We start from the raw sequence: 23,740 nt of genomic DNA, 5'->3' as shown, positions 1-23,740 counted from the left end.
CAGGATCCTGGGATCGAGCCCCACATCGGGCTCTCTGCTCTGCAGGAGGCCTGTTTCTCCCTCTCCCTCTCCCACTCCCCCTGCTTGTGTTCCCTCTCTCTCTCTCTCTGTCAAATGAATAAATAAAATCTCAAAAAAAGAATAAAAGAAATTAATAGTAGCTTCTATGTTTATCCCTATTTGGTAAAAACCAAAGCACAAAAAGGTTGAGTATTTTCCAAAGCTTCACAGCGAGTTAGGGGCAGAGCTGGGTTGAAAACCAGGCACATTTCATAATCATGAATTATTATGCTTTTCTACAGCATACACCCTAGAGCAGTGGCTCTCAAACATGTTTGACCATGACCCCTTGGAGGATTACATGACCCAGTACAACAAAAAATAATAGAAACAGAAGTTTTTAGAAATAATAGTCTTACCAGGTACAGTGCATTCAGCTCTTTCCTATTTTATTTTAAAAATCGTTGGTTGCAGGGACGCCTGGGTAGCTCAGTCGGTTAAGTGTCTGCCTTTGGCTGGAGTGCCTGGGTGGATCAGTCGGTTAAGCGTCTGCCTTTGGCTCAGGTTGTGATCCCAGGGTCCTGGGATCGAGTCCCGTCATCGGGCTCCTTGCTCAGCAGGGAGCCTGCTTCTCCCTCTGCCCGCCGCTCCCCCTGCTTGGGCTTGCGTTGCCACGCACTCTCTCTGACAAATAATAAATAAAAATCTTTAAAAAAAAAAATAAAAATCATTGGTTGCAACTAACAAATTACTTTTACAACCCTCAATGGGTTATGACTTACAATTTGAAAAACACTACTGTAGAGACCAGGGCTACGAGTGATCATTCAGTATCTCCACTTGGCTATTTGACAGTCATGTCAAACAAATGAATAGTTATCTTCACTTGGTTACTGATAGTCTACAACCAAACTCCTGAATTTCATCCTCCAATTCTGTTCCTTCCCTTTTCTTCCTCTCTCATTAAATGGTAGCTTCTTCTGCACTGTCCAAATGGTAGCCACTAGCCACTAGCCACAAAGCTATGGAGTGCTTGAAATGTATCTATCATAATTGAGACATGCTGAAGTGTAAAATACACACCAAATTTTGAAGACTTAGCAGGAAAAAAGAACCTAAAATATCTCAGTAACATTTTATATTGATTGCATGTTTAAATAATGTTTAAGATATACTGAGTTAAATCAAATATATTATTAAAATTAATTTCACCTGGGGTGCCTTCAGCTCAGGTCATGATCCCAGGGGCCTGGGATCAAGCTGTGCATGGGGCGCCCTGCTCAGCAGGAAGCCTGCTTCTCCCTCTCTCATTCCCCTTGCTTGTGTTTCTTCTCTTGCTATGTCTCTTTCTGTCAAATAAATAAATAAAATCTTTAAAATTAATTTCACCTGTTTCTTTTTACTTTTTTGATGCTACTTGAAAGATTTTTTTTTACCGGGGCGCCTGGGTGGCTCAGTCGTTAAGCGTCTGCCTTCAGCTCAGGTCATGATCCCAGGGTTCTGGGATCGAGCCCCACATCGGGCTCCCTGCTGGGCAGGAAACCTGCTTCTCCCTCTCCTGCTCCCACTGCTTGTGTTCCCTCTCTCGCTGTGTCTCTCTGTCAAATAAATAAATAAAATCTTTAAAAAAAAAAAAAAAGATTTTTTTACCTATGTGGCACATATTTCTTTTCTTTTTTTTTTTTTTCATGTATTTCTATTGGACAGTAATCTTCTGATTGCTCAAGCTAAAAATCTTAGAATCATCCATGACTCCTTTCTATCCATCAGTATAAGCTCTACTTTCAAAATAGATCCATAATTCAAAACTTCTTACCACCTTTACTACTATACCTTCTTTTCTTTCTCTCTCTCTCTCTCTCTCTCTCACACACACACACACACACCAGTATCTCTTGGTTAACTGAAATAACTGATCTTGCTTCCTTCGTCACCACACCCTCCAGCTTATTTAGCTATTTTACACTTCTAGCATGTCTCAACTATAAAGTTGCAGAGTAATCCTTTTAGAAGGTCTACCAGATTATGCCACTCCTGTGTTCAAAATCCTCCAATGTTTCTTTTGCCCTGATTAAAAGCCCAAATCCTTGCCATAGCCTACAAAGCCTTATAAGATCTGGCTGCCAAGCCCACTCCATTATCTGTCCTAATTTCTTACCACTCTCTTCTCAGCTTTGGTGGCCTCCTTGAATCCACCAAATATGCTCCTAGACCTCATGGCCTTTCCACTTCTGTACCTCTGTGTGTAACCCTCTACCCTGGATATCCTCCTTCCTCTTACTCTGATTGGGATCAAATGTCAATTTACCACCAAGTCCTTCACTGACTATTGTATTTACAATTGCAAACATCCCTCTCCTGACTCTTCCACACTTCCACTTCCCACTTCTTTTTATTCTTACAACCTTTCATTATCTTATATAATTTACTTACTTAATTTGTTTATCTGTCTCCCACAAATAAAATGTAGGCGTTCCATGAGGGCAGTGAATTTGTTTCACTTCCATGCCTGGCAAATCCTAGGTGCTCAAAAAATACTAGTTGAATGAATAAGTGAACTACATATTCCCAAACTCAGTTTTGGACCACTTGCAACTAGCCATTCTCAGAAATCTGAAACAAACATTTCAGGATCTTCAGTTTTTAAACCATTATTGTTTTTGGACCTACAGTATTTCCACAATAAGGGAAGCAAGATTTTTCTCCACACTCCAAATCTTTTGTCCGTTTTCTCATGATCCTTAGGTGTCCTCAAAGTGCTCTACAAGAGGGGTTTTCTTTTCCCCAGGCATTAAATCTCCATAGGCATCTGTACCACATCCTAAATTTCTGGCCTAAAATATGTACAGCGATAGCCAGTATAAATCCTTTTTTTAAAAAACATATATTACTTGTTTCAGGGGTACAGGTCTGTAGATCCTTTTTTTTTTTTTAAGGAATTGTAGTTATATTTATTGAGCCCATATTGTATAACAAGTGCTCTTCTGTCTTATTTTTTTAATTATGTTCAATTAGCCAGCATATAGTACATCATTTGTTTTGGATGTAGTGTTCAACGATTCATTAGTTGAGTATAACACCCAGTGCTCATCTCCACAGGTGCCCTCCTTATCCTTAACCCCATACAACCTTCAGGTCTATGCAGTGTACATGAGATACAACCACGTTGTACAAGTGGTATTTGCACCCTCAATTGTTTGTAAACTGGCCACACTTCACCTACCTAGTAGTTCCATCTCTGCATTCAAGATGCGCCCTGTGTTAGGACTAGAGTTGGTAGACACATGGATGGAATGTCAGAGATTGTACACAGTCCCCTTATTTTAGACATGGGGAAATCAAGATTCAGAGAACTGGGGCCACAAACTTAGGTCACATAAAAAAATATAACAATAGGGTGCCTGGGTGGCTCAGTCGGTTAAGCGACTGCCTTCGGCTCAGGTCATGATCCTGGAGTCCCGGGATCGAGTCCCGCATCGGGCTCCCTGCTCGGCAGGGAGTCTGCTTCGTCCTCTGACCCTCCCCCCTCATGTGCTCTCTCTCTCTCTCAAATAAATAAATAAAATTTAAAATATATATATATATAACAATAAATAGATATTTTAAATTTTAAAAAAATCAAAGCAAAGACACAAAACACTTCGTGGTAGAAGAAGCACTAGAAGCCAGGTCGCTTGCCTCCCACCATTCAGCTGTTCCGCAAAACGACCCTGTTGTGCAGCTCAACTTAGTGGCAGCCTTCTACCGCAACATTTTAATGTGCAAACAGGAGCTCACGGGCTGATAAAGCAGGTGCACAACCCGGACCTCGCACCTCCACAGCAGCGAGAAAAAAAAGCAGCTCGCAGCTTCGGCCGCTACCGCCTCCCGACCCCGGCCCCGCTGACCACAGTCTCGCGAGACTAGCGGACGCGGCGAGCCGGCGCAGAGCCGCCCGGAAGTGGGCGAGGGGACCTGACAGCTCCACCCTGGCGTGTGCACTCGAGGCCAGGTGGGGTCGAGGGTCTCCTCGCGGAGCAGCGCGAGGCGGAGTCACGGAGAAGCTTTCTGCCGTTCGCACGGCGGCCTCGGCCCTGGCCCCGCTGCGGCCGCCCCGCCCTTTGCCCTTCACGGCGCCCGGCCCTCCTCGTCGGGGGCTGCCTTTTGCGCCCGGGCAGCCTGCCTTTCCCCTTTTGCTTTCCCTCACGTCTCCTCCCCCGACTCCAACCCCGGAGTCGCGGGTCCTGCAGTGTCCCAGAAGCCGCACGTATAACTTGCTCAGTGTAAGTGCTAGGAATGCCGCTGGCCTCTCTGGGAAATGTGTTCTATCTATAGCTCGGTCTGTCCATCCTGTGTCTGCAGCAGCTATTCCAGGGGCGACATCTGCTTCCCTCTGTTCTCATCTCCCCATTGGTGGCTTCCAACCCGAATTTGGGAATGGGGAGCTCTCCCACCTGTTATCTTTGAGCAGACTAATCTCTTGTAAGCAGAAGTGCCATTTGTAGTCTTCAAAGCCTTTTGGCTTGGGACCGGGAAATTTCCCCCCGGCCCAAATCCAGGCTTTCCAAAACGTATTGCTTTTCTCTGAGAATAATTTAGTTTTGTTTGTTTTTTGTTTTAATTTTAAGAATCTATAACACAATAGTTTTTGCTTTGGTCCTATTGTGCTCGAAGGGAGGAAACTATTAATTTGCCTTCTCAGGTCTTCTAAAATTCATTCTCTTTGCTCTGCTAGGGTTAAAACACATTTAGAACATGTAAGTGCGGCTGTCAGCCTTAAAGAATTTAAGGTAATAGTTATTTTCTTTATCTTAATTCCTTTTTGTTTCATAGGGGTAACTCATTCGATTTCGGAGTTCTTTTAATTCTTCTGAAAGATTTCAAGTCTTCTAGAAGCCAAAATGGGACACAGTAAACAGATTAGAATTTTACTTCTGAACGAAATGGAAAAGCTGGAAAAGACCCTCTTCAGACTTGAACAAGGTCAGTAGCAAGTTGTTTAGTTGGCTCTGTGTCTTTTAAATTTTTAATTAAATGTCATATTAATTTTTTTAAAACTTTAAGATAAATATAATTTCCAAGGGCCTTTCTAAACTTGATCAGTGCAAAGATGGTGCTGCATTCTAAAAATATCACTAATGGAAGTTAATTTTAGTTATAAAGTTGAAAATATGTTTGTCATGTTAAAACAAGGATAAAGTAGCTCACTCTTCTTTCCATGGTAGCTTCCACTTAAGACAGAGGTGTGTATAGGATCAAGACATTGACCATATTATTTCTATTAACAATTATTATAAAAACTTAGTAAGTTACTTCATCTGTAATTTTACTTGGAGTGTATGTATAGTTTTCCTTTTTTTTTTTTTTTTTTAGTTTTTCTTTTTTATAGCCCTCATTCTTTTCCTTTACTGGGACTTTGATTTAGTAAAATAGATCACAGCAAAAAGCAAACTATTATTTATGTTTTTCAAAAGCCCCTCAAATATGGAGAAGATAAAGCTGAAAATATTTTTTGCCAAATATAAAGTGAAAAAACTGATCAGGTTATGTTGAAATATATTTGAGCTTTTTTTTTTAGACTTTATAATTTTTCAAGATTGAAAAACATTCCAGGGCGCCTGGGTGGCTCAGATGGTTAAGCGTTTGCCTTCGGCTCGGGTCATGATCTCAGGGTCCTGGGGTCGAGTCCCACGTCGGGCTCCCTGCTCCTTGGGAGCCTGCTTCTCCCTCTGCCTCTCTCTCTGTGTCTCTAATGAATAAATAAATAAAATCTTTAAAAAAAAAAAGAAAAGAAAAGAAAAACATTCCACACTCATTTATGTTAATATAACTTGTGAAGTAGAAGTTTAATGTATGAAATATAAAGTGCATAGTATAACAGATAGATGTTGATAGTAAACATTGAAGGATTTTTTCCCCCAATATCTCAAGTTAAATTTTTGAAAGAAAAAAAAAATTCAACCATCACATGTGTTACCTCCATGCCAAATCACCTTCTTCCAACTTTGGCATTTAAGATCACTGAGTACTTACTCCATTTTTGGCTTTCCTAACTCTGCACTTTCCTGGTTTTGATTTTTTCCCTACTCTCTTGAGTACTCTTGTCAACTTGGTGGTGTCTCTTGCTGAGTTCTCTTCCTTCCACATTTTAATTAATTCTATCTATCTGCAAGAAATCCTTTCTTTTTCTCTTCCTCTGCCCTCAAAGAATTATACATTCTCATAGCCTCATTTGTTGCTTCTATGCTGACGGCTCTTTTTGGAAGAAGAGCCTTGAATTTTGCTTGCTTCTTGAAAGCCAGGAGTATAATGGCAAGAGTAAGAAACTAGAATTTTCTTGGCTCTGCTGCTAACAACTTTTTTTGACTTTGGGCAAGTCACATGAATTATTAACATTAATTTGTGAAGTGAAGGGGCGCCTGGGTGGCTCAGTTGTTTAAGCGACTGCCTTCGGCTCAGGTCATGATCCTGAAGTCCCGGGATCGAGTCCCGCATCGGGCTCACTGCTCGGCAGGGAGTCTGCCTCTCCCTCCGCCTCTCCCCCTCTCATGCTCTCTCTCTATCACTATCTCTCTCAATAAATAAATAAAAAATAAATAAATAATAATTTGTGAAGTGAAGATGTTAATTTCTGCTCTTCTACCTTCCTGGATTTTGAAGCTCAAAATTAATAATACATGGTTTTAAAGACTAAATGGGTATAAGGCATTGATAGATCACTCTACCTATTTATTTCACCCTGGTTTCTTGGCTTCATCCAGGTATTACACTATAGAATAGACTCAGGATAGCTCCACTTGGAGATGCTTAAGTCTAACATATCCAAAACCATCTCCTCCCCATTCTCAAACCTTCTTCATTTCACATCCTGTTTATTCTAGTGATATCTCCATTTTCATAGTTTCAAGGCCTTTGAAACTATGTACTCTTCTTTGACAATTTCTTCGATTTAACTGTAGTCTCTTTAAGCCCTATAATTTCTTTCCAAATGTCTCTGTTTGCCTGTCTCTCTCTTTCATATGCCTGAATATGTATACTAGGATAATCTTGGGACGCTTGGGTGGCTCAGTCGGTTAAGCGGCTGCTTTCTGCTCAGGTCATGATCCCAGGGTCCAGGGATCGAGCCCCACATGGGGCTCCTTGCTCAGCGGGGAGCCTGCTTCTCTTTCTGCCTGCCTCTCCCGCTGCTTGTGCATGTGCTCTCTCTCTCTGACCAATAAATAAATAAAATCTCAAAAAAAAAGATAATCTTCTTATGCCATCTCTTCCCTTTTCATTAATTGGTGTTTATATAGTCAAATTTAAATGCTTCTGGCTGGCTTCCAAGACATTCTATAATGAAATACACCTTCCTTAGCCAAGGTTGTTATCTCATTGTTCCCCATTACTAGTGTCCTGCATCTTTACAGTTCCCCTGTTAATTCCCTCCCCACTGGCTTTTCCTTTTTTTAAAAAAGATTTTATTTATTTATTTGACAGAGAGAGAGACTTCGAGAGAGGGAACACAAGCGGGAGAGTGGGAGAGGGAGAAGCAGGCTTCCCGCTGAGCAGAGAGCCCGATGTAGGGCTCAATCCCAGGACCCTGGGATCATGACCAGAGCCGAAGGCAGACACTTAACGACTGAGCCACCCAGGCGCCCCCTACTGGCTTTTCTCATAGCTCTCCTGACACTTTCATTTTTGTCAGATTCCTCTATAATTATTAAATCCCTTTCCTATCATTCTGTGTGTTGCCTACCTCTCAACTTGAAACTAAAATTCCACCTCCTCCTTGAGGTCTTTCCTTAATTTTTTGTTATCTCCTTTCTTTGATTTCCAATCACACAATAGTCACAGAACAATTAAGTCCTCAACAATGTAGCAGTTTCTAAAAGATTATTGGTCTTACAGTGTCCAACTAGAGTTTAAGATCTGTGAGGATAGGGCAAGTATTATAAACCTAGTACAATGTACAACAGTCAATAAATCCCTGCTGATTGATTACTAAAACATGAGTTAAAGCTAGCAAAAAGTGTAAAATCAGCCAAGCTAGTTGAAGAGGGAACTGTGAAGGGTTTATAAAATAAGAGTGATGTGGTTGAGTCTGAAACTCTAGTTAAAATCAGTAAATTCAACCAAATGCTATAAATGGGAACATGTCAGTTTTTTGTGTGCAGTAATGAGGTGATCATATTGTTATAGAAGATAATTATAATGTGAAAGATGAAGAGACATTGGAGACAAGAAATCCTCAAGAAGGCTATTTTGAAAATATGTCTGTTTGAAGATAAGGGTTTAACTACATCAGAGTCAGAAAAAAGGGAATAGAGTATGAGACATTTTAAAATTCACAGGACTTGGCGACCAATTAGGTGTGAAGAAAAACTCTGGCAGTTTTTTGTTCTTTCATATTTAATTGGTCACCATGTCCTTCTTTGTTTTTCTTTTCTTTTCACTTTTCCCTAAGAAAGGATTCCTCCTCATTTTTTTTTTTTAAAGATTTTATTTATTTATTTGAGAGCGAGAATGAGAGAGAGAGAGCATGAGAGAGGGGAGGGTCAGAGGGAGAAGCAGGCTCCCTGCCGAGCAGGGAGCCCGATGCGGGACTCGATCCTGGGACTCCAGGATCATGACCTGAGCCGAAGGCAGTCGCTTAACCAACTGAGCCACCCAGGCGCCCCTCCTCCTCATTTTCAAGGCTAGTATCTCTATAGATTCTTCTAATTCAACAAGTACAAGACCAAATAATTATTTTTTTCTAGCCAAATCATAGCCTTCTATATTTCCTATTTCACTCAGTGGCAGAATAATGAACAAAATCAGTTTTCCCCAAACCTGGAGTTCTTCCATTTTTATATTGGTTGGTCAAATTTCAACTTACACTTTTTTTTAAAGAAAATACTTATAGGGGCGCCTGGGTGGCTCAGTCGTTAAGCGTCTGCCTTCAGCTCAGGTCATGATCCCAGCGTCCTGGATCAAGCCCCACGTCGGGCTCCCTGCTCCACAGGAATCCTGCTTCTCCCTCTCCCACTCCTCCTGCTTGTGTTCCCTCTCTCCCTGTCTCTCTCTATCAAATGAATAAATAAATAAAATCTTAAAAAAAAAAAAAAGAAAGTACTTATAAAGCTTTCTTGATTAGGATCTGGAGCTTATATAAATTTAGTGGAGGGGAACAAGATGGGAAAATTTAGTTTATATTAATAGTTTAATCACTCACTTTACTAGTTGCCTGCAGGAGGGAATGGCTAATCTGAGTAAAGTATTCCTAGTGTTCTATGAGGAATAAGATAGCCACATCATTTACTGCTATGACCTAAGCTAATTTTAGCAAACTGAGTGAGTAATTATGGAATCTGACATACTCTAGGTATTCTAATGTTTCATTTACTGTATATAAAAATTTTAATTTCAGTGAGTTGTATTAGAGGTCTACAGAGTGGCTATGTACCCTTAAGGGTAGGCACTGATCTATCTATTGGAATATAGGAAAAAAGTACAGGATTTTTCCTTTCTTTTCCTTTTTTTCTTTCATCTGTTTTTGTTTTTAAAAAAGCTATTAAAGGGCGCCTGGGTGGCTCAGTCGTTAAGCGTCTGCCTTCGGCTCGGGTCATGATCCCAGGGTCCTGGGATCGAGCCCCGCATCGGGCTCCCTGCTCGGCAGGGAGCCTGCTTCTCCCTCTCCCACTCCCCCTGCTTGTGTTCCCTCTCTCGCTGTATCTCTCTCTGTCAAATAAATGAATAAAATCTTTAAAAAAATAAATAAATAAAATAAAATAAAAAGGTTATTAAATTTGGGGGCACCTGGCTGGCTCAGTCAGAGCATGCGACTCTTGATCTCAGGGTCGTGAGTTTGAGCCCCACGTTGGGTATAGAGATCACTAAAAATCAATCAATCAATTTTTTAAAAAGATTTTTAAAAAGCAGTTACATTTTGGTAATGCATAAATTGATATTGATGCTTTCAGTTTGTGTGTCACATGAGTTATAAACAAGAAGGACATATTCTAGAAAAGAGTGGAGGTTGGAGGTCTGGAAGGGGTTGACAGTCACACCATATCTGGTTTGCTTGCAGTATGTTGCCACGGATTACATTTTTAGCTAATCCAGGTTAAGTACGTATACAAGTTATATTATCTTAAATAGTAGAGTCTGTATAATACTTTGCCAAAAAAGGTAGAATAACCATAAATGCCTCTTTTACCTCGAGGTTGTCAAACTTAAAGATGAGTTAGAAAATGTTTGATATTTGCTGTTTGAAATTTGTCCTTTTCAGGAATGACATGTAGCTTTCTTAGAAAATATTTTCTGAAAAAAAATTTTCTGGGGGCACCTGGGTGGCTCAGTCGATTAAGCGGCTGCCTTCAGCTCAGGTCATGATCCCAGGGTCCTGGGATTGAGCCCCGCATCAGGCTCCTTGCTCAGCAGGCAGCCTGCTTCTCCCTCTGCCTCTGCCTGCCGCTCCCCCTGCTTGTGCTCTCTCTCTCACTGTCTCTCTCTCTGTGTCAAATAAAAATAAATAAAATCTTTAAAAAAAAAATTTTTTTTTCTGAAAAAATAAACACAATTTAACTGTGAGGTAAACCTGAGTGAGAAAGTTAACTGCTTTTTGATGAAAATTGATAGTATAGAGCAGAGTTGAGCACATTTTTCCTGTAAAGGTTCAGATAACAAATATTTCAGCTTTGCAGGCCATATACTTTCTGTTGGAGCTACTCAGCTCTGCCATTGTATCATGAAAGCAACCATAAACGACATATAAATGAATGGGTATGGCTGTGTTCCAATAAAACTTTATTTACAGAAACAGATAGTAGACTGGATATAGTTTGCTGACCCTTGCTATAGCAAGAACATTTTGAATATGTATTTTAGGAACCCTTCCATCATATGATTTTAGCCATATAATGAATATCTGCCCTCTTTAAAAAGTTGATAACAAAATTTTCTAATCTGTTTAAAATCTTCCAAATAAAGGATTTCTGTTGGTTTTCAAATCATCTGTTTAATATATAAATGTGGAACATCTTATTAGCTTATAAAAACAATTGATGATGGCAGGAAAATATATCTTTACTAGCACATTTCAACAAAAATCTTTACATAATTGGTGAATGGGATTGAAAAATTAATGTCATGGATTAGTAAACACAGCCACCAAGAGCTTCTTCCATTTGAATTTGGGTATCTTTGTGGTTTTTTTTTCAAGTCTGAGGCCGCTAAATCAAATATCAATAAACAGAAGTTGGAATCTTTAAATTACTTTATCATGGAATATGAAACCAAGACTTAAAATTAATGAAATTTATTTAATCACATTGCTATCACTGACAGATATTATCAATACTAAATTTTAGTGAGAGCTAAAAGATTTTTTCCGTCCATTAATAAATTAGTTATTTAAAATGTTTATTTTATTTACATCTTATCCCATTTTTATGTTTTATAATTTATATAATCTATTAAATCATCATACATGTGTATTCTATAAATAAATATTCATATTTAGAGAATGCTTGTCAGTTTTTTTCTGAGGGTATACCACTGATCTAAATACTGTTTTGAGATTTTGGATGAGTTTTAACCTTTGTACTACAAGTTCTCTGAATCCTTGTGTAATGATAAAAACAATATTTGTATAAGCTGAACAGGGGACAGGTTGTTTAAATATGCTCAGACAGCTAATCTCTGATGTTTGTACCTGTTCAAAATAATACCACTTCTTCCATAATAAATTTAATCAGTATTGTAAAGATATAGATATTTATGGTTCTCACAGTCACTGAGTATTAAAATTTTGTGTTTTAAATCTTTGGGCAATTATTTCTCAAGCTATCTCTTCATAATTGTATCTCTAACTTTAAAATGATGTTTTCCCAATTATGAAATTATAGAAGTGTATAAAAAGCCTTTGTTCTGTGCTCTTTGTTTCAAAACAAAATTGGGTTTATACTATCCAAGCAAGTTGAAACCTGCTTATAGTATAATGGTGGGTGAATTCCACCTCCTAGCTTACTGCCACATTTCAGCCATGCTTTTTTCTAGAAAGGATTTCAAAAGATCTCTATAGATGCATAAAATGAACAAAATGGAATAAAAGTAGCCATGTTATTAAATATCTTTAAATAACATGACTTATAATGGCTAATAATATTCTAGCTTGGATAATACCATAATTTGTACCATAATTTATTTAATCATTCCCAATCTTTAGATAGTTTGTTGTCAGTTTATTTAATTATAATAAATGAAGCTGTTATGAATACACTCTATGTTTACATCATTGATTAATTCCTCAGAAAACATATGTGTATATGAAATTATTGGGCCAAACATAAGCCTTATTAACACTTAGTATATTTATGCCAAATTATGTTTAGAAAAATTTAGGTATACAGCTACTTGGAAAAAAATTATAAGTTTCACTGTACAATGTGAGAAGTGAGTCCCTAAATTTTTGCAGTTAATGACATTTGGATAATTTGTTTCTTATTTGCTAAAGCCATTTGCTATGGAAAAAAATTATATTCATAATTTAGTACAATCCAAGAATGTGGTTAGCAGTACTTATCACTAAATTATAATTTTTTCAAGGAATGCCTAGAAATTCCATTCTTCACATTATCTGCAGTATGCAAAACAGAGTATTTGTATTTCTCTAGGCAAAGATAGGGGTATTTGATTGGATTACAGTAAATTGAAAGAGTCCAGCATTCTCTTAATATCTTTTATTGAAATCTCCTGTTCATAAAGAATAGCTTACCAATCTCCTGTTCACAAAGAATAGCTTTGGTATTTAGTGTTGTGATGTAGAATTTACCATCTGTCAAATATCATTGGGAGGGGTTTACTTCTACCAAAGAGCAGTTTTAAACATGACTGAAACATCTACATGTTCTACATTTCAGAATTTGCTTTGAATCAAACTGACATTATATATGTGTGTGTGTGTGTGTATTAGCAGATATATATGTATAGTATATATACATATATGTGTGTGTATATATATATATTAGCAGATACTGATATCTCTGATTCATATCCACCACAGTAGGGTTCACTGTAGCTTCAGCCTTGCTTATTTGTAACATCTTTCTCTGACATTGAAAAATTACCTTTATTTTTGAAAGATATTTTCACCAAGTATGGAATTCTAGGCCGACAGTTTTAATCTCTAAGTACAGTTGACCCTTAAACAATGCTGAGGTTAGGGGCACTGACCCCCCTCCCCATGCAGCCAAAAATCCAGGTATAACTTTAGATTCCCCCAGAACTTAACTACTAATAGCCTATTGTTGACCAGAAGCCTTACAGATAACACATATTTTGTATGTTATATGTATTATATGCTGTAATCTAACAGTAAGTAAGCTAGAGAAAAGAGAATGTTATTAAGAAAATCATAAGGAGGGGCGCCTGGGTGGCTCAGTTGGTTAGCCTCTACCTTCAGCAGGGGTCGTGATCTCCAGGTCCTAGGTTTGAGCCCCACGTAGGGCTCCCTGCTCTGTGGGGAGTCTGCTTCTCCCTCTCCCTCTGCCCCTCCCCACTGCTCATTCTCTGTCTCTCTCTCTCAAATAAATAAAATCTTAAAAAAAAAAAATTTATGAGGAAAAGAAAATACATTTACAGTACTGTACTGTAAAAAAAAACAATGTGTAAGTGGACCTGCACAGTTCAGACCCGTATTGTCCAAGAATCTACTGTACCTTAAGAATCTACTGTACCTCCACTATCTTCTTGCTTTTATTGTTTCCCATGAGAAATCTGGCATCCTTATCATTGTTCCTCTGAACTTACTATGACATTTTCCCCCCTCTGGCTACTTGTAAGATATTTTCTTTATTACTGGTTTTGAGCAATTTGATTTTGATGTTTCTTGGTGTGATTTCCTTCATGTTTCTTGACTGGGGATTTATTAAACTTCTTTGATCTATAAATTTGTTGTTTTTATCAAATTTGGGTATTTTTCTACCCATTATTTCTTTAAATATTTGATATCCCCCCTCTCTTTACTCTTCTTTGAGGACTTTAATTACCTATATATTAGACCACTTGAGTTTTTCCACAGATCACTGATGCTTTTTCAATTTTTTAGACTCTGTTTTCTCTCTTTGTTTCATTTTGGGTATTTCTTTGCTGTGTCTTGAAAGTCACTAATTTTTTTTCTGCCATGTCTCACCATCCATTAATTCCATGTTGTAGATTTTTCATCTCAGACCTTATAGTTTTCATTTTTAAAAAGTTTTATTTCGATCTTTTGTTCTGTTTTGTTTTTTATTATTTTCCATGTCTTGAAATAACTTTTTTTTTAACATATGGAATACACTTACGATAACTGATGTCCTTCCTTATCTGCTAGTTCAACATCTGTGTCATTCCTGGGTCAGTTTTCATTAAGTGATTATTTTCCTTGTTAAGGGTTGTGTTTTCTTCTTTGTATGTCTTATAATCTTCATTTGGATGCCAGACATAAATTTTACTTTGTTGAATGCTGGGTATTTTTGGATTCTTATAAATGTTTTTTGTCTTTGTTTTTGGAATGAAGTTAAGTTACTTGGAAATATTTTAATACTTTTGAGCTTTACTTTTGATTTGTGAAGCTAGTCTAGTCTATGTCCAGTCTAGGGCTCATTACTCTCCACTCCTGAAACAAGATCCTCTGAACTTTCTTCCCAGTGCCGCATGAATTATGAATTTTTCCAATCTGGCTGGTTAGAAGAAGCACTATTCCTGGTCTCAGACATGCACTGATCAGTACTCTGCTGAATACTCAAGGGAGACCTTCTGCAAATCTCTGGAGTTCTGTCTCTGTGCAGCTTTCTCCTCCTCACTAACTGTTCTCATCTGCAAACTAGCTGCTTTGGTCTCGACAGATTCTTAGCTCCATCTTCTCAGCTCAGAAAGTTAGTTGAGCTCTGCCTGGTTCTCCTTCTGCCTCAACCTGGAAATTCTTTTAAGGTAGTAAGAAGGGGCAGTTTTAAGGTTCACATTGCTTATTTTCTGTCTCTTAATTGCCTGATGTCCAGGCTTAAAAACTATCATTTCATATATTTTGTCTGGTTTTTCCTGGTTTCTTTTAAGTTTCAAGGAAGAGTGTAAATCCAATCCCTGTTATTCATTACATCTTTGCCAGAAGCAGGAGTCTGAGGTCCTTTACATCTTCTGTTTCCTCTGTGTGGATTGCCCTACCCCAGATATCTGTGTCATTGACGCTCTCACCTCTTTCTGTTTAGCAGTTTTTTATTGGATGCTGGACATTATGAATGTTCTGTTGTTACATCTCTGGATTTTTTTGTCTTCCTTTAAAGGAGTGATGCCTTTTATTTTAACAGCCATATACATTATCTGTGGGTCACCTTATCCTTTTGAGGCTATTTTAAGCTTTGACAGGATAGGTTTATAGTAGTTTTTACTCTAGGGCTATGTTAGCCCTACTACATAAGACATGATTCTTTTGAATACAACAGGTGTTCAAAAACGTCTCTTCACTCTGGCTGCTTGAAAATTGTAATGTCTCCCAGGCCTGAGTGAGCTCTGGGAATTGGTCAATTGATAGTTCCTAGTAGTTATTCTTTGCCCAGGCTCCTGGAGTCAAATACTGCCCATGTCAGCCTGGTATTCAGGCATATTCAAGAAGACCCTAGGTAATTTTCTAGAGCTCTTTCTTTGCATAGCTTTCTTCTGTGCCATACTCTGCCCTGAAAATTGCAGTTTCTTCACCCTCCCCAAACTCTAATCTCTGTCTTCTCAACTCAGACTACTGTTCCTGCTCCCTGTGTCACAGCCCAGAAAGTTTCCCCAGTCTAAAAGCTAGAGTCCATAGGAATCACCCTTCTCTCAGGCATCGCAGTCCTTTACTACTTATTTCTGAAAACAGTTGTCTCATATATTTCTTCTAGTTTTTCAGCAGAGGGCAGATCTAATGCCAGTTACTCCATTATGGCCAGAAGCAGACATATTCAGAGTGATATATCATGCAAAGTGATTTAATATACAAGTTAGGTTATGTGACTTCTCTGCTTAAAACTGTTGATTGGCTCCTCATTTCAGTCAGAGAAGAAGCCAAAATACTTACAGTGGCCTACAAAATCATGATTTGACTTCCCTGTTACCTTTCTTTCCTTATACCCTACTACTTCTCTCCCGGTTTATTCCAATCCACACATACTGAACTTCTTATTTCTGGAACCACCAGGCATGCTTCCATCCTAAGTCTTCTCTGTTTCCTTTGCTTGGTCAGTACTTTCCATAGATGGCCATGAATAGCCATGTGGCTAACTCCCTCACTTCTCTCAAGCTTTTCAACTTCTTAATAAAATTGCTACCATCTCCCCACCATCTCTTCTTTTCCCCCATTTTCCTTACACTGCTCTGATTTTTCTTTTTTCTCGTAGCATTTATCCCTCCCTGACATATTGTTTTTTCTTACTTATTTGTCATGTTCATTGTTTAATGGCTGCCTTCCCCCTTTAGAACTCAAGCTCCACAAGGGCAGAGATCATTGTCTATTTTGTTTCCTATACATGGTCTACACTTATTACATAATTTTCTATACTTTGTTAGATGTTTAATAAATTGAGCATTAAAAGTATTGATATTGGGCGCCTGGGTGGCTCAGTTGGTTAAGCGACTGTCTTCAGCTCAGGTCATGATCCCAGGGTCCTGGGATCGAGTCCCGCATCGGGCTCCCTCCTCTGCGGGGAGCCTGCTTCTCCCTCTCCCACTCCCCCTGCTTATGTTCCCTCTCTCGCTGTGTCTGTCTCTGTCAAATAAATAAATAAAATCTTTAAAAAAAAAAAAAAAGTATTGATATTAGTATGCTTCTTTCTATTCAAAAAGTTTCTTAAGAGGTAAACATTTCCGGTTCTACAATAAATAAGTCCCAGAGATGAAAAGTACAGCATAGGGAATATAGTCAATAATATTGTAATAACATTGTATGATGACTGCCCTTATTGTGGTGAGCATTATGTGATGTGTATAGTTGTTGAATCACTATGTTATATACCTGAAAGTCATATAACATTGTATGTCAACTATGCTTCAATAGTAAAAAAATAAATTAAATAAATTTTTAAAATTTCCTTAAGCTTGGGATGCCTGGGTGGCTCAGTCGGTTAAGCACTTGCACGCTCTCTCTGTATGACAAATAAATAAATAAAATATATATTTTTTAATTTCCTTAAGCTTAAAGATTATAATCAGCAAAACTAAATTTTCCTGCCTTCATTGGTATGACCCTTTATTAACTGAAATGTTACATTCATGATTAAAATTTATAAGCCTTATATTTCTTTTTTTATTACTTCTTTTTTAACGATTTTTATTTTAATTCCAGTGTAGTTAACATACAGTCTTATATTAGTCTCAGGTATACATATAGTGATTCAGCAATTCTATGTGTTACTCAGTGCTCATCATGGTAAGTATACTCTTACATGCCTTATAGTTCTAACAGACTTTACTATAGTCAGAATTTTCACATTCTAATAATTATAATCAGGATTTAAAATCTGCCGTGAACCAACCACAATTTTATTTCACTGTAAAAGTATAACTATAATGTGTTGATTTTTTTTTCATGGCAAAATACTTGTAACACATTGTAGAAGTCTCGGATATATTTTAGTAGAAATAGCCTAACTTTGGTAAAAGCGGGAATGTTTTGGCCCTCGGAATTCCGAGAAAGGCTTAAATATTAAATACTAAACCATGAGAAATAGGGATAGAGGCATTAGTTTGCTGGAATCACTTGTGTTGACTCACAAGAGCAGACTGTGCATATCTCTTCCCAGTTCCATGTTCAGTGAGATCACGTTGGTAGCTTAAGGTTGAACACAGTAAGATTGTTTCCCCCAGAAAGTCAGCAAACACGCTCAGTTAGGGCTCAGCACTCCCAACCCCCAACCCCAGCCTCACACAGCCACTTGTTAACTATTACCATACCGCTGGATTTGAGCAGACATCAAGAACATACATCAGGGGCTCAAATGCCTCTGGAGCTTCTGTTAGAAATCTGAAAACTGCCTTTCAAGAGGCTGACTTCTCTCAGGAAGACTGGCTTTCTTTCTATGGTGAGATAGTTACTCCAATACCTCCCAAGTTTTACATACTATCACATACTCTGACACCACAGAGAAACTCACTTTTTCTGTTGCTGTTTGAAAAATACTAGCAAAGATCTCTAAGTACTTAGATGCCCACCTCTGGGCAGTCAATTCAGAGGTGGGGGCTGGGGGTTCAGAAAGTGTTGAGGGATCATGGGAAATGGGGTAATATAAGAGCTTGCACATCTTGGAGAAAAAGGAACCCATGTGTACTGTTGGTGGGAATGTAAACTAGTGTAGCCACTGCGGAAGACAGTATGGAGAGTCCTCAAAAAATTAAAAATAGAACTACCATATGATCCAGTAATTCCTCTACTGCGTATTTACCCAAAGAATATCAAAACACTAATTTGAAAAGATATATACACTCATATGTTCATTGCAGCATTATTTACAATAGCCAAATTATGGAAGCAGCTGAAGTGTACATCAATAGATGAATTGATAAGGAAGATGTGGTATTAACCATAAAAAAGAACAAAATTTTGCCGTTTACAACGTGGGTGGATATAGAGAATAAATCCTAAATTAAATAAGTCAGAGAAAGACAAATACCATATGATTTCACTCATGTGGCATTTATGAAACAAAACAAAGAAAAAAAGATAAACCAAAAAAACAGACTTTAACTGTAGAGAACAAACAGATAAGTTACCAGAGGGGAGGAGGGTTGGGGGATGGGTGAAATAGGTGAAGGGGATTAAGAGTACACGTATCATGATGAACACTGAGTAATGTATAGAATTATTGAACACTGTATTGTACACCTGGAAATAATGTAACTATATATTAGTTATACTGGAATTAAAATTAAAGAGAAAGAAAGATTTCAAGTTCAGTAAAATTTCATTTTGTTTTTTTGCTTTAGTGCTATCCTAGTTTCTAAAAGTACTCTCAATAAACTTGAAGACATATTATTAAAGAAAAAAAAAAGAATCTGCATATTCCAAAGTAGCCATGCAAATAGGAATCAGTTTCCAGGAGGAGAGGAGAGAGACAGGACAGAGCAGGCAGTTCTATGATGTTAAGTGTTTGTTAAAATATAAAATTCAGCTAAATTAGAACGCAAAGTAGTTCCAAAGCCAGCATTATTTATTAGGAGTTATTTCATTTTATTTAAGTTTTATTTATTTGTCAGAGAGAGAGAGTGCAGCAGGCAGAGGGAGAAGCAGAGAGCCCGATTCTGAACTCAATCCCAGAACCCCAGGATCATGACCTGAGCCGAAGGCAGACACTTAACTGACTGAGCCACACAGGCATCCCTAGGAGTTATTTTAAACATAGTTGAGAAACCGTAGTTTATGTAATACTTTAAATAAAACATCTATTTTTTAATGTGGTAATTTAAGTTCCTACAATGAGTTTATTGAAATGTGCTTTTTGTTTAGGGTTCGAACTACAGTTCCGATTAGGCCCCACTTTACAGGGAAAAGCAGTTACTGTGTATACAAATTACCCATTTCCTGGAGAAGCATTTAATCGAGAAAAATTCCGTTCCCTGGAATGGGAAAATCCAACAGAAAGAGAAGATGATTCTGATAAATACTGTAAACTTAATCTTCAGCAAGCTGGATCATTTCAGTATTACTTCCTTCAAGGGTAAGTCAGGTGTTCTATATGTGGTGGGTGGGGGGAGTTAATTTATTCTATCCAGTTAAATTATATAGCTTGTAAAAAGTTATTATATAAACCATGGCAGTGCAATTTTTACAGGATTCTTTGAGATGCAAATATAATATGGTTCTTTTGTTCCTAGGAAGTAACTGTAAGACTCGTTGCAGGTTCAAAGTATTTTTTTTAAGTAAATGTTTGAATATTCTAGTCTTTTCATATAACTTCATTATAAGATGCTATTTGCTTGAGTGCCCTTGTTATTACTGACAGATTTTAGTACACTTATTTTTCCTTAAAGCAACATTATTAGATGTTACATGTATTATGTTATTATGTAGAGATTAGAAAAGGATAAAATGAGGCTTTTCCATTGAATTTCATTGCAACTTTGTAAATGATTTTATGTGCTTAGAAATATATTTTTAAATGGGACAATTCACTTCCCATTAAAGAGTCAGACTATCAGATGAGGATTTTTTTTTTTCCTATCATTAACTGAGAAGTTTTTGTTTTGTTTTTTCCTTAGAAATGAGAAAAGTGGTGGGGGTTACATAGTTGTGGATCCTATTTTACATGTTGGTGCTGATAATCACGTGTTACCCTTGGACTGTGTTACTCTCCAGACATTTTTAGCCAAATGTATGGGACCCTTTGATGAATGGGAAAGCAGACTTAGGGTTGCAAAAGAATCAGGTAATGTCAGCTATCTTTCTTTTCTTTTTTAAAATAAATGTAATTATCCTCTGTGATACAGATTTCAAAAGCTTTGATTCTCCTTTTAATTTTGTTTCTTAGTATATTTAGTAATATAAATAGAATCCTATAAAGTTGTTAAGACTTAACCATTTTTAGTCTATAAAAATAGCAAATTATATGGTTCAACTCAGTAAATTAAGGAACTCCAATAATAAAACGAGATCATTATTATCTCTAAGACTTTTACTTTGACATATAAAAATTAGTAGCAAACTATTAAAATGTTTTGAAAAATGTATTATTATTGTATATAACTTTAATTCAACATTGAGTAACTGTCTTCCATATGGAAGGTGTGTGCTGCCCTATATACAAAAGGTATATGCAATGGATAATATTAATTTTCTACTTTCAAGTTGAATATAATATGAAGAAAGAGATAAGTTTACTGACATAATTGAAACAGAACACAAGTATAATGGAGCATTAAAAGTAAGAGCAAGACATGCTGATATACTTGTGGATATACATAAGTATATATATATAATTTATATCCAACAAATATAAATTGAACCCCTAATAATAACTAGGCACTGTGTACAATGATTTTTTCAAATGCATTATCTCATTATATCTGTCTTATATGTGAGGACACTGATATTCTGAAAGATTTAAGTAGACTTGCTTGAAGTCACTTGGGGTACAGCTAGTCTTTGACTCCTTTTCTAGTTGCATGGTTGCCTTGCTATTTAGAATTACTTAAAGAAGTTTAAACTTGTATTTTGCTTAGTTTTAGTTTGTTTTTTTTTCTTACATTGGTCTTTGTTTATTTTCTTGTGTTGCAGGTTACAACATGATTCATTTTACCCCATTACAAACTCTTGGACTATCTAGATCGTGCTACTCCCTTGCCGACCAGTTAGAATTAAATCCTGACTTTTCAAGACCTAATAAAAAGTATACCTGGAATGATGTTGGACAGCTAGTGGAAAAATTGAAAAAGGAATGGAATATTCTTTGTATTACTGATGTTGTCTACAACCATACTGGTATGAGCTTTATTAACTACTTCCATTAATTTTGATGAAAATATTATATTCTGATTATTTTATTTCTTGCTGTTTTATATAACATAAATTTTGAAAACACAAATGATGCATAGGTGTCTTTCAATTTAAAAATCACTTTATATAGTACCACTTTTTTCCTTTCAAAGAAACAGTGTTAGTTGAAGGTAAAATCAGCTTGTAAGTATTTTCAGTGTGATGATTATAAAAACAAGAGAGTGATCATAGAAGAGACATATAAGCACACATTTCAGCTTGCAGTATTAATACTTTGCAGACCAACATGTGAATCCCATATAGCAACAGCTCTGGTACTATAGTATATATTTGAAAAAACTGAATGTTATTTAAACAGAAAGTTATTGGTAAACTCTTAGAAGTTAAATCTAAAAATTATACCCCTTACATACTAGAAGGGCTTATTAAAGTTAACCCATTTGGATCCCAAGATTCTTCACCAATATACAATTCTATTAAATGTATCAGAACTTCCCAACTGATCGTGATCCTCAGGGAGATGATTGTTCCAATCACCTGTCAGAACAGCTGGGCCTGGAGAAGCCTCTGGCCATGATCAGCTTTCAGTTTAACCCAGGGTGCCTTGCAAATATTATCTTCTCTGTAAGCCACAGTGAAAACTTCCTAATATCTAAGAACTCAGTATTCTTCACTTGAAAATTTGACATTACTGATAATTACTTTAACATCTATAATATCATTCCCATCAAATTTATCAAACTACATAATGACATTATATGAGTTAGGATATGGGATAGGCAGCTGTAACAATGAGACAAAAACGTAGTGATATAAGACTGAAACTGTATTTCTTATAAAAGATGAGATACACATCCCCAGACTACTATAGTAGCTCAGTGGTAATAGAGAATGAGGTTCTTGCTCATGCTGCTCTAACTCCAACACTTTGCTTCCAACTCTTAATCAAATATGGCCACTCCAGTTCTCAGTATCACCTTCTACCAGTGGAAATGAGGAAGGGAAGTCATGCTTTTTAAGGGCATGATCTGGTGTGTGTGTGTGTGTGTCACATTGTATCAGATAGGATTTTTTTCTCTTGTCACACCTAGCTGTAAAGGAGTCTTGCAGTATAGCCTGTCAGCCGTATGTACAACTGAACCTTGGGAATTCTGTTACTAAAGGAACAAAGGGAGAAAAAAAATTGGCGTACAGTAGCAGTCTCTATCAGAGACTATATTTCTGAGGCATTTGAGAGATTCTAAGCAATATAAAAAAGTAAACTTTGCTTCAGCCTTAAATTGGAAAGTGTTACAAATCATAATGTCCTTTCTGTGAAACAGGTTTTCATTATAAAGTTACCATCCAGGGGGAGTCAACTTCCAGATTGGCAGTGTGAGGGCTTCACAGACCCTCTACCCAGCAAAACAACTGGTAAAAATTATTTTTAAAAAAACTGTTTAAACTCTTTGGAAATTGTTCTAAGGGGATTCAGCATATGGAGAAGCATATAAGGAAATCTACTAACTCTCAGTAAGAGCAGTGATAGTCTGTGACATTTGAACCAGGACCTTCTTCTCCCTGCCCCAGCTCAGAATGATGGTAGGTCTACTCCTGGCAGGTGAAGCTGGGAACACAAGGCTCCTTTTCTCCTCAGCTCCCAGTATGGGGCTACAGTTGAAATGGTAAGGCTTCCAACATTTTTCATGCCTCTCCCAACTCCAGCACTCTGTTGCAGAAACTCTGTTCTGGGCAAGAACTGCTGAGAGGTCTTGGGCTCCCTTCCTTCATCCAACCCCACTCATAGAGGAAAAGCTTTACCCCATGCATGGCAGGGCAAGAATACTGGGCCCCAGTTGCCTTTGCCCCAGCTTGCTTGTGGGGTGGAGGTTCCATACCTGGAGAGGTAAGCCAAAAAACCCAGAGGTTACAGTTCCTGTCACCAGCTGTGGAGCAGTGACACAAGTGTTCTGTGTAGAGGAGGAGATGTGCAGTCAGAACAGAGTAAGAATGAAATTGACTTTATTTGGTACATAGCATGGGACGCTGTTGGAAACAATGGAGACTTTGGTGATAAACAAGAGGAGGCTGGTATCACCATGAGCAACACATGAAATCATAGGCTAGCTAGTAGTTTAACTGAGAAAACCAGGGAAAGAGACAGCTAAGAACAGTCCTCCTGGGGTCAGACAAGTCTCAGAGACTGGCATCAGAGATTATCCCTGCCAAGGAGTCCAAATTTAATTGGATCAGATTGTGGAGTAATTTATGCTCCAGCCTATTATCAAAAAATAGTAGCACAAAAGAGTAACAGCTAAGTGTGAT

The 23,740-nt window shown here is 37.5% G+C and overlaps 2 protein-coding genes across 4 annotated transcripts in view; one reads left to right on the top strand and one right to left on the bottom strand.

Moving 5' to 3' along the window:
* Positions 1-170: 170 nt before the first annotated feature.
* LOC118020398 lies at positions 171-4,697 on the bottom strand. Its single transcript, XM_035020282.1, has 4 exons — positions 4,674-4,697; positions 3,815-4,372; positions 668-706; positions 171-176 (listed from the first exon to the last, which is right to left on the bottom strand). The coding sequence occupies exons 1-4, from the start codon at positions 4,695-4,697 to the stop codon at positions 171-173; spliced, it is 627 nt and encodes a 208-aa protein (XP_034876173.1).
* The window catches only part of AGL (amylo-alpha-1, 6-glucosidase, 4-alpha-glucanotransferase), a 79,130-nt gene continuing 59,547 nt past the window's right edge, over positions 4,158-23,740 (top strand). Inside the window, exons 1-5 of one of the 3 annotated variants that reach the window (XM_035017944.1) lie at positions 4,158-4,262; positions 4,813-4,962; positions 19,451-19,661; positions 20,203-20,369; positions 21,218-21,421. In XM_035017944.1, coding sequence (XP_034873835.1) covers positions 4,881-4,962; positions 19,451-19,661; positions 20,203-20,369; positions 21,218-21,421 — 664 coding nt within the window. In that variant the 5' untranslated portion in view covers positions 4,158-4,262; positions 4,813-4,880. The other 2 variants (XM_035017946.1, XM_035017943.1) reach the window with 2 other exon arrangements.

This window comes from Mirounga leonina, unplaced genomic scaffold (genome assembly GCF_011800145.1).
Source record: "Mirounga leonina isolate KUSES-001 unplaced genomic scaffold, KU_Mleo_1.0 Mir_173, whole genome shotgun sequence".
Classification (NCBI taxonomy): Eukaryota; Metazoa; Chordata; class Mammalia; order Carnivora; family Phocidae; genus Mirounga; species Mirounga leonina.
This window is presented reverse-complemented; position numbering and strand designations above follow the sequence as displayed.